Raw genomic sequence first — 11612 nt, forward strand, 5'->3', positions numbered from 1 at the left:
ATCACTAGTTCTGTGCTGGGCGCCCAGCTGGGCATCACTCCGCCTCATGCTCCTGCTGACTGCAGGGGACTAGGTCCTGCAGCCAGTCCATCCCACCCCACGCCCGAGTCCGGTCACGCAGACCTCACACCGGACCCCAACAACAAGCCTCTGGCACCGACAGCGGCGGCGGCAGCGGCAGGCCACGCGCCGCAGGTGCCCATAGCCTCCAACCCGAGACCCCCGCTAGGCTGGACCGCAGAAAAGCGTTTCTATGGGAACCTCCCGGGTGTCACGTGACGCTTCCCCCGGCGGCCAATCGCGTCTCCGCACCGCCTCAGCCAGCTTTCCGTCCGCCCGCCGCCCCCGCCTCCTTCATCGGCCCCGCCCCCTTTCCTGCATCGGGTCCGCGCGTGCGCGGCGCGTCCCGCGCGCTCCCTGGCCGACGCGCGCTTCCCCGGGGACGCGGGGGCGGGGCGGGGGCTGAAGGAGAGCCGGAGGCTGAGGAGGAAGCCGCGCCAGGCTAGCGCGCAGGCCCAGAAGCGAGCAAGCGGCGGCTACCGGCGACGCCCCAGAGCGGAAGAGGGAAGTGAGTGTCGCCGGGGTGGGCTCGCAAAAGCCAAGAGGCACCGCGCAGGGGAGGCCAGCGTCGCGTCGCGATCCGGGATGTCGAAGAACACGGTGTCGTCGGCCCGCTTCCGGAAGGTGGACGTGGACGAATATGATGAGAACAAGTTCGTGGACGAGGAGGATGGCGGCGATGGCCAGGCCGGGCCCGACGAGGGCGAGGTGGACTCATGCCTGCGGCAATATCCTTGCTCTCGCGGCAGCCGGGGGCCGTGGGGACGCGTGGCACGCGGCCGGCTGCGCTGGCCCGGCTCTGGGTGGGGATGGAGGACAGGAACTCCGGGGCCGTGCTCGCGAACTTGTGGGCGCCCGGATTCCTCAGGTGCGCCGCCCCAGCGGCCGCGCCCTCGCGGGGGACCGGCCGGCGCCCGAGTGGGCACCTGAGTTCCCGAAATTCCTGCCTGGTGGGGACACCGGGGTCCCGCTTGAAGTCAGGTTCTATGTCGGGTGTGTGGTTCGCGGAGCGATGAGATAGTTAATTCCTAGCCAGGAGAGAGAAAGCGGTTCGCAAATTAAGGCCCTCGGTACATTCAGTCCATGGGTTTTTTCATCATCATCATCACTGTTAGGGAAAAGGATTTGGCGAGGTTGCACATAATTCACTCAAAGGGCGATGGGAGTTTTCTTCTCCAAAATTTCCAGTTAAAGCTTGGAGCCTTTATCTGCTAAGAAAAAGCCAATAGGAAGAGGATAGGGAATGCATGTGGAGAATCCTTGGAAATATTTAAGATGAACCCCAGTGAATAAAACAGGAGGAGTCAGTTCTATAAACCAAAATCGTTTTTTCTGAAATTGTTTCCATTCTAGTTAAAATATGGCTGTCAGTTCCTGATTCCTTGGTTTGCATATCTGAATATTTATAACTCTGACATTCATTTGCATCGATCTCTTAGAAAAATAGAAATGTTGCAAAAACCCAAATTGTACCTTTAGAAAACTCCACTCGTTAAGTCTCATCATATAGCTCTTTCCTCATCAATTTTTTACTAGATTATAATGAAGCAATAAATAAGTGAACAAAAATATTTAGTGATAACTACAACATTGAATATACATATGCCATATAGGCTTAACTTTCATTACCACAACTTTGGCATCAGTTGAGACTAATTTGAGTATTTATTTAAATACTTGGGTTGGTATTTTTTTTTCTTTAAAAAAAAAAAAAGTGTTCTTTAGAAAACCATGCAGCCTTGAGAGTATGAGAGTAGGCTGTAGATAATTTTATCTATCGACTGTAGATAATTTTTGTTAGACCTTTCCCATAGAAGTGGTGAGCATTACTCTTTGAAAAAAAAAAAACTTTATGATGGGTATGTGATATTTTATTAAAATAATATTTTAGGTAATTTCTCGAGACTCCTACTTCTGTATCCATTATCAGTTGAGTCTACTTGTCAGTCCATCTTAAAATATAAAGATACAATTTTTCGTTATATCTAGGAGATACAGTTTTGGTTGGGTACTACAGATGGAGGAACAATTGACTGTGGTTTTCCATTTAGGGAAATGACTGCCTATTCTAACAGTCTGATTGGCTTTCCCATGCTTGCTAACTCACTAGTGCTTCAGAGCCTGATTGAATAGGTATGGATGGCCCAGCCCAGTTTCGAGTAACCTGTAAGGAAAAAAAGTAAGCTGCCACCTACAGGTCATGTGGATTTTTACAGCTTCCCTAATCTTGTTCATCAACTCTGATTGCCAGAGTAATCAGTCAGCATTTAAGTTTATATACAACGTAGTTTCAATATAAAGTTTAGGGTTGTTTTCTGATAAGAATTACACGCAAACAAGATGGCATACTTTGTTGGTGCTTTGTTTGTTGGAGTTGGTTTGTAGTCTGCTTCAGTTGGTGACCTAATAATTCTGATTTACATTTTAAGGTTTTTGAATACCTATCTAGACAGTTGTATGCATTTCACTGAAAGTATAATTTCTTTGCTGGGACCAAGGTCAAGATAGCTTTGTTTTTAAAAAAAAAAAAATCCTATGTTCTCTTAACTGATTTTAACCTTTAATTGACATATGGAAATAAATAGTTTCCAATATCTAACATAGTAACCATAGTAATTTTTTGTTGCTATAGAAAGTCAAGTGTTAAGAACCAATAATCCTGTAGAACGGGGCTGTCCTTTGTTGTTATCCCCTTAACTGGCAATACAGGAAACATGACAGCTGCGCTCCAAGCGGCTCTTAAGAACCCACCTATCAACACAAAGAGTCAGGCAGTGAAGGTGAGTCGCTGGCTATAGCGTTGGTCTCTGTGGTATCTCACTGTTATCGAAGTCCTTGACACAAGAATTTACTATGTGAATTTTTTGTTTTGTTTTTGTTCTTTGAGATTGAGTCTGGATGTATAACCTTGCCTAAAACTCATAGAGATCTCCTGCCTTCGCTGGGATTAAAGGCATATGCCACCACATCCAGTTTAAAAGGAAATTCTTTTTTTTTTTTTTTTTAAAGGAAATTCTTGATAAGTAAAATCGTCTCACAGAAAATAGTGAAATGTAAAGTTAGGATAATGTGGTGTAGAACAGTCAATTTAAAGGATGGAGACATCATTTCTGTTAATTATGGTAAAATTAAGTATTATAGAAGGCAAAAGCATGATGATGAGCATAAAAAGATGATCACCATGTAGCTTCCTTGGGTCAGTTACTGCCTTTGATATTGCTGCATATTTGAAAAGTTTCTATAAGAGTTTGTATTCTTTTTTTTAAAAAAAAAAAAAAGGACAAAATCTTACAGTTCAACTGTATAGAAATGTGCACAAACTTCTTTAGCAATAAGATTATTTCACAAACTTCTTTCTTTAGCAATAAGATTATTTCTAGGTGCTGGAGAGATGGCTCAGTAGGTTAAGAGCACTGGCTGCTCTTCCAGAGGACCCAGGTTCAATTCCCAGCACCCACATGGCAGCTCACAACTGTCTATAACTCCAGCTCCAGGGGATCTGACACCTTCATACCAATGCATATAAAATAATTTTTTTGAAAAAAATTATTTGTAAAGCATTTTAACTGTAATATACAATTATGTAAATTCTATATACACCCAATCTCTTTTATTATATATTAGATTGCCTAGTTTGTCCTGCTAAAATGAGTAACCTTAGGTAAATCTTAATTCTGTCAATAAAATTCCTAGAAGACACATGCTAGATCAAAACTAACATTTTTTTAAGGCTTTTGACATACAAAGTACTGCCAAATCCTTAGAAGAACTTTGCAATTTCCGTCCCTGCATTAGTCCTTAACTAATTCTTACAGAACTTTGTTGTCTATTGTTTAAAATGCAGGCTAACCAAAGCCCTATATCTGCAGGTCTACATCTTGGGACCTCAAGAACTTCAATTGATACTAATATAGGTAAATGCATAGTGATTATCAAGGCAACAAAACTTTGTATGTAAAAAGCTCTTAGATCATTAAAATTTCTGTTTTACCCCTTATGTTTGGTTTTTTTGGGGGTTTTGTTTTGTTTTTTTTCAATTACAGATTTTGGGTGGGAGGTTATAGCTCTAGATACAAAGATATTTTCTAAATAGAGAAATTGCAGTCTTTAATCTGAAGATGACATTGGTAGTAGAAATGTTTTGTAAAATCCTGCCCATAGCCATGCAAGAGAAATGAATTGTAGAAAGGGTTGATTTAAGTGTTTCCTCTGCTTAGACAATGTATAAAGAGATGCCTTTGCTTCTGGAACAGGCTTTACCAGAGGGAAAGTTTAGAAATGAGAATAAATGGACCTGATGTCTGTAGCTGGGAAACTTAAAAAAGTTTTGTATGGTTTTAAACAGGAGCTTTTAAGAAAATACCACTTTTGGAAGATAGTGCAGGGCTAGAGAGATGGCTCAGAGGTTAAGAGCACTGGATGTTCTTCCAGAGGTCCTGAGTTCAATTCCCAGCAACCACATGGTGGCTCACGGCCATCTGTAATGAGTTCTGGCCTGCAGGCAGATATGCAGGCAGAACACTATATACATACCAAATAAATCTTTAAAAAAAAGAAAAACTCCCAGCAGAATTAATGTATGTCTTTAGTTATAATAAAACATTATTTGCTTATGGCAGGCATTATTTACTTAAGAAAAATGTAGAGAAGTTTGATCTTTACAGCTATATGCTATGCTTGTACCTTATGTTGTTTTGTGAAAGTGAGAATAATAAATTGATAATAAAAAGTTAAATGTCACGAAAAAAAAAGAAAAACAAGATAGAATTGTATAAATCCGTTTCCTTCTTTCATTGGGAGTTTTTTAAGTCTTTAAATGATATAATAGATTGTTAATTTTTCCCATCAATCTATTAGTAAATCTCCACTTCTCCCTTCAGTTCTTTATCCCAGTGCTTTATCCCAGCACTCAGGAGGCAGAGGCAGGCAGAGTTCAAGGCCAGCCTGGTCTACAGAAAGAGTTCTGGGACAGCCAGGGCTACACAGTGAGACCCTGTCTCAAAAACAAACAAAATGAATTTTCTTCTTACCACCTCTACCACCATGGCAGCTATAATCCAAGCACTTGGGAGGCAGAAGCAGGCAGATCTCTGTGACTTTGAGACCAGTCGGGTCTACATAGTAAGTTCCAGGCTACACAGTGAGACCCTACCTCAAAAACAGCAAACGAACAGAATGGGCTCCCTTCTTTCCGCCTCTACTATCATGGCAGCCAGGACGACCCTGTGTTCTTGGAGTTGCCCCTAGTGGATGTCCTGCTTCTGTCTTACTCCCGCCGTCATTGCTGTTCTAGGCAGAGATGCCAAAAATGAGAATCAGATTGTGCTTCTGCTCTTAAAACTGTCTTGTTTTAGCGTAAAACCAGAGCCATTGCAGTTGGCCTGCAGGCCCTCCTGTGATGTGTCCTCGCCTGTCATGTTCTCTCACTCCCTCAGCTGCTTCTCCCACCACTCATCTCTGTCACATCAGGTCTTTCGAACATTCTGAACACTCTGAAACCCACGCTAACAGCACTTGTTCTTTATTATCTAAACCCTGACCATATTCCCAAGGAGCTTTCTTTCACATCTTCCAAATCATCCTTCAAATTTCACTCCAGTGTGGCCTTTCTAAAATCGTGTTCCCAGCATACACATGTCTAAATGTTTTGTTATTTACCCTCAGGACCGGGCAGGCAGCATTGTCTTGAAAGTGCTCATCTCTTTTAAAGCTAATGATATTGAAAAGGCTGTTCAGTCTCTGGATAAGAATGGTGTGGACCTCCTAATGAAGTATATTTATAAAGGCTTTGAGAGCCCCTCTGACAATAGCAGTGCAATGTTACTACAGTGGCATGAAAAGGTAAGTTACAAACTACAAGTCCTTATACCTGGATCCTTTATAGTAGAGAATAAGACCTTGTCACCTGGAAAACAAAACATGATTGTGTTTCTTTATTAGTACAAATGAAATGCATGAAGATGAAAAATTCACATTTGCTTACCAGCCTTGGTCTTAAGAGCTTCTGATTTGCATTGCATATTTATTTGCATATGTTCAGTATATACATGATTATGTACTTAAAGTATGAATCCCAAGAAAATTTCAAAAGAAAATCGTGGAAATCAAGAATTCTTTTATACCATTCAAAAATAACCTAAAAATGAAAGGATTAATGTGTGGTACATACAAACAGTGGAATGTTATTCATCTATGAAATGGGATGGAGTTTTTATACATGCTACAATATAGATGAATCTAGAACATGTTGTACTAACTGAAAATCAGATACAAAAGAACAAATACTTGGTATTTCTCTTTATATGAAATAGGCAAGCTCAAAGGAATAGAAAGTTACTAGACATTGCCAAGAACCATGGAGAAAGGTTAGAGTGCTTGCCTAACATTCCCAAAGTTTGATCCTCAACACTGTATTTGTGCTTTGTTTTGTTTTGTTTTCAGGGATTGTTATTGGCCATGCATGGTAGTGCATGCCTGTAATCCTGCACTCTAGAGAAAGGCATGCCAGACCAACCTGGTCTACCTAATGAATGACACGCTATATTAAGAGGCTTTGTCTCGGAGAGGAAAAGAAATTAGTGTTAGTTCTGTGTAAGAAGTCAATAGATAGATGAACCAGGTAAAATCTTCTTCCGCCAAGTCTGTCAACCTGAGTTCACTTGTGGGTTCCCGGAACCCACATGGTGGACAGAAGGAACGGCTACCTACACACACACACATTGTACCCATACACATGCACACCAAACAAGTGTAATTTTAGGTAATCTTTCATTCCTAGATCTTATGATGATAAAAATATAAACAATAGCATTAAAAAAAAAAACAGATAAAGGGCTGCATATTTTCTAAGATTCTTAGAATTCTCAGAACTCAAGGGGCTCCTCTCTTTCCACCTTGTTTGGACAGGGTTCCTCCTGTTTCCTCTACTGTGCTATACGCTTCAAGTTTAGCTGGCATAAAAGCTGTCCACATCTCCCCATAGAGATGCTGGGATTCCAGATGCTAACCATGACTTTTTGTGGAGATCCAGCTTAGCATGCCAGGCTTGCAAAGAGGCACTTTGAACATTGTAAACCATCTCCTCAGTCCCCCAAGTCTCAAGTCTGAGTGAAAACACACATATAAGATAAAACTAAAAGCTTCAGTTAAGTCCCTTTATCTTTCATACACTACAGAAGAGCTAATATTTATGAATAACATTCCTCACAGTGTTCCAGTACAGTGTCCATCCTAACATTAGTGCACCCTTTCACTGAAGGGAACTCGTGCAGTAATTTGTACGGTCATTTTCTTGGGACTCTTTGGTAGATTCTGTACTTGTTTACATTTCATTTCTTTCTCACTAGCTCTGATGTGTGTGCATGTCTTTGTCTTCAGTTTGCAGCTGAAGAACCACCTCTAAAGCCCAATTGACATAAGTCCCATATAGCCTCAGGGTCACAGTGACATTGATTGGGAATTTGTTATAGTCCAAACATTCTTCTGAGATGTTTATAAATATATTAACTCAAGTAATCGTCAAAAGAATGTTAGAAAGAAAAACTATTAGAGGTGAGAAAGTGGCCCATGTGTTAAGTCTGTTTTTTCCCAGTCTCCTCTCGAGAGTTGACTTTCTCAGTACTGCTCAGGCCTGTCAATGCACAGGTCTCTGTTGATGCCACTGGTCTCTAATGTACCCTTCCCAGCATCTCAAGATGGCTGCCATAGCAGCCTAACTGGCTTGCCTCCAGTTTCATCTCGCACCAGTCTGTTCTCTACCCAGCCACTGGAACGCTGTCTGTTGATGGCCAATATCACTCTCCCTTAGGCTATATGTGTCTTTTCCCTGAATACACCCTACCTCCACACTGTTTTCAGGTATCAGTCTGTCAGTTTCCCTAATATCTTTTGCTGTCAGGTTAGGTATATCCCCTTTCTCTGCTTTTGTAGCACCCTAAGATAACTCACACCACTTCATACATGATACTAAAATTCTGTGTAGACCAAAGGATGTTTGTTCACTTTCATATCCCCACAATTCATAATGATACTCAAAATATTTTTTCAATACAAGTAAACCAGAATTTCCAATTGCTGATATTTAATCATGACTCTCAATTATTTAAGTTTAGAGTTAGAGATCATCAGCTCTTAAGTAATACCTTCTTACCTTAGGAGGAAAACCTGCAAACTAAGAGCAAGTTGGGGTGACTTGTCCTGACTTAAGGTTCTTCCTAACCATGATGAGGGTGGGAGATGGAGAATGTCCAGAATTTATATTTGAACCTGTTTTAGTCAGGTGCATTGTGCTGCAGACATCTTTAAACATTATTTAGACACAGTGTGCTAGAATAGTGACCAGTGTATATTTGGAAGTAAGTTCACAGGGGCAGGAACCCTTGGTGTGTTTTCTATTATGCTCTAGTCTATTTCTCTCATACTGAGCACTGCCTGGGACGTAATAGATGCTAAGGAATGAATGCCTAATCTGAGACTTGACCCTTCATTACCCTTTCTGTGTGTTTGGTTTGTTTTAGGCACTTGCTGCTGGAGGGGTAGGGTCCATCGTTCGTGTTTTGACTGCAAGAAAAACTGTGTAGTCCAGCTGGAACTGGACATCTCTCCCAGGAATGGGAGTTGCTGGTACAAAGACCAAAACAACCAAATGGCACCGCTGCCCTGTGGGTAGCATCTTTCTCTCGGCTTTGCCTTGCTTCCTTTTCATACCTATAAAGAAAACTACATGTCAGTTTCCTTAATGAAAATTAAGATAATGTGGAGAAAATTTTGTTTCAGTGGGGGTGTTTGATCCTTTTCACAACCATGTCAATAATATGTATACCATTCTGTAATTTATATTCAAGTAGATTGTGCAATTTTTTAAATCTTTGTCTGGTTTAAGGGTTTTACTTTATTTTTAACCAATACTGAGAGATCTGATCAAATTTGAGGCCAGTTTCCTAACTCATTGCTAGTCAGGAAGTGATCTTTATTTTTAAAATGAGAGACTGGCAGCTATCAACATTGCAAAACTGGACCATACTTCCCTTATTTAAGCAAAATGTGTTTTCATAGCAAGTAGCGGTGAGCCCCACTGCCAATTTCCAGTTTATTTCTTATTTCTGCTTGCCTCCAGATGATGCTGTGAGTGTAAGTGTGCTACTTCCTGTTAGCATCCAGTTATCATGGCCTCAATCTCTTTGTGGTTACCCAGGGTCCAGAGCAAGGAGTCTTGCTCTGTATAAACGTATTTACAAAATACAAGTGTCTCTTTGGCACAAACATCACATTTTCCTTCTGGTAATAAGGCTGTCTAGGGAAAGTACCCTCAGTCAGAGAAAGGACATTGAAACTGATGGAATTCAAACTCTAGCAGCCTCTGAATAAAATACTACTTTCTTCAGAAATAAGGTAGCTGCCTTAGACATTTACATAAGTATTCACTGTAACATTTCATATGCCCAGTGAAGTCTTCAGTGTTCTTCAGGTAATGGGGACTCTCAGAAAATTTGGTTCTGATCCAAACAAATACATATTCTGTGTTTCTGCTCAGTGTTTTATAAGGAAGAAAATGTCACACAGTGAAAAAAATAAATAAAATGTGTTTACTTTCTTGGACAAACCAAATTGGTTCTCAAAAAAATGACCGGTGCTTGTAAAAAGTTATTATGAAGTAGTTCCAAAAGCAATCACGTGAATGCACATGGCCAAGAGGGAGTCAGCCTGGTTAGTGTTTGCATAAGATGCCAATTCCAGAGTCACTGACTGAGGTGGGAACCATTGCAGAAATTCTATAAACTGCTGTTTTTGATACCTGCTCTTTTGTTCTGTTTTGTAAAATTATGATAAACTTCAGAAAATAAAATGTCAGTGTTGAATAATTCCTGCTTCTTGATTGAATACTTGTAAATCTCGTTAGTTAAGGAGAAGGGTGTTCTGTGCTGCTGCCGTATTAAGAGGATGTACAAAGCAAGCTCCTTGATAGGGACAGGTGCAGAGAAGAGCCACTAGTGATGTCAGCATTGCTGAGGTCACTGTGTGACTAGCCCTCGGTGCCAGGGGGACCTGTCAGACCCAGTGGCCCAAAGTCTTGTAGCTGCAAAAGTCACTCTTAGCTTTCATGCTTTCCCTTGTGACCTCAGACCTATTTGTCGAACCTGTCTTCTCAGCCGCTCTGCTTTTCAGCCTCACCTGGCTAAATTCCTGCTTCTCTCAGGGTAAGCGGTGAACACTGGAAGTCTTTAAGCAGGCATAGCACAACCACTTTAGAGATAAGAGGGAGCGTGTGCATCCTATTTCTGTGACCTAACTCATAGGGGTGGAGGGAGGACAAACGCTGTAATCCATGTTTTATATTCACGGGAGTGGATATGGTAAAAATCTGTCAGCCTGTCAGCTCTACCAAGTAGAAGTAGTAAAATCACAGAGTAGGATTGAATGAAGGTGGTACCAACTGAGGACCGTGGGCACCACAAGTGTGTCTGTCTAGGTCATACTGACTGGCACTGGTAGATAGTAAAGTAGGTAAGTGCCAACCAGTACTTTACACACAAGTGGCTCTTGGTTGCCCATGTGGCAGCCAGTGTGTGTGGAGGCCAGAGGACAGTATCAGGTGTCTTTTCTTTCACTTTATTTTTTGAGTCACTGAACCTAGAGATTACCAGTGGCTTCCCTGACTAGCAAACCACTCGGGACCTTCCTGTCCCCACCTCCAAAGTGCTGAGATTACAGACACCACGGTGTCTGACCGGGTGCCAGCTCTCTGAACTCAGGTGTGCCTGTCACAGCAGCCCTTTACCCTCTGCCTGTTGCTCTTCTTTAATTACATCAGTTAGGTGTGATTTGGTTTGACCCTTGTTTTGTTTGGAGAAACAGATGCTGATTTTTAGTCCAACCTGGCCTCAGACTCAGCAATCCTGCCTCAGCCTCCACCTGGGATTACAGGTGTGCCCATACCAGGCTTGCTGTTACTTACTTACTTTCTTCAAAGGGGGGCAGAGGCAGCGAGAAGTCTCAACAATTGACTGAGGCAAGCAGATCATGAGCCTGTCTGGGCCAGCTGGCAAGAATCTATCTTAGAAAACCAAGGGCTGGCCATGTAGCCCAGTGGTGGAAGTTGGCATGTACCTTATCTTAACCCACACACCAAAAAGGGAGACACGTACACCTGTTTTTCAGTTCCTAGGTAGCAGCACCATTTAGGAAATGGTGGTGGGTGAGCATGCTGAATACCTCAGGAAATGCACTGATGCACAGGTGAAAACTGCAAGTAATGCAGATTAATCACATCAAAGTGTGTCAGATGAAGGCAGTCTGGGCCTTGTTGCTTTCTCCTGCACTGAGAAGTAAGTCTTGGGTACTTGAAAATCACGTCCTGCCATTTAGCATGTAATTGAATGTAGTTGATGTTGGATAAACAGCAAAAACCAAGTAGGCTGAAGGCCAATGAGTCAAATCAGTCCAAACTAAGTTTTGCAAGGATGGGAAGGACCGAGGATCCAGGTGACATAAACAGACGAATGAAAATGTTTAAGGGGATTAGTTCACTCTTGTAGCTTTAACATTTCAACAAA

At 42.0% G+C, this 11612-nt stretch overlaps 1 protein-coding gene across 1 annotated transcript; it reads left to right on the forward strand.

The window, feature by feature from the left end:
- Positions 1-469: 469 nt before the first annotated feature.
- On the forward strand, positions 470-9920 carry Arpc5 (actin related protein 2/3 complex subunit 5). Its single transcript, XM_051185987.1, has 4 exons — positions 470-788; positions 2768-2840; positions 5725-5901; positions 8577-9920. Exons 1-4 carry the CDS (start codon positions 646-648, stop codon positions 8637-8639), a joined length of 456 nt encoding a protein of 151 aa, XP_051041944.1. The 5' UTR covers positions 470-645; the 3' UTR covers positions 8640-9920.
- The last annotated feature ends 1692 nt before the right edge of the window (positions 9921-11612 follow it).

The sequence above is a fragment of the Phodopus roborovskii genome, unplaced genomic scaffold (genome assembly GCF_943737965.1).
Source record: "Phodopus roborovskii unplaced genomic scaffold, PHOROB, whole genome shotgun sequence".
Taxonomy (NCBI): domain Eukaryota; kingdom Metazoa; phylum Chordata; class Mammalia; order Rodentia; family Cricetidae; genus Phodopus; species Phodopus roborovskii.

What these genes read in the sequence shown, in the direction of transcription:
- Arpc5 (XM_051185987.1), top strand. Translation starts at nt 646, where the DNA reads ATGTCGAAGAACACGGTGTCGTCGGCCCGCTTCCGGAAGGTGGACGTG. An exon ending in CAAAGAGTCAGGCAGTGAAG is followed by an intron (nt 2,841 to 5,724) that starts GTGAGTCGCTGG and finishes ATTTACCCTCAG; the next exon opens with GACCGGGCAGGCAGCATTGT. An exon ending in TACTACAGTGGCATGAAAAG is followed by an intron (nt 5,902 to 8,576) that starts GTAAGTTACAAA and finishes GGTTTGTTTTAG; the next exon opens with GCACTTGCTGCTGGAGGGGT.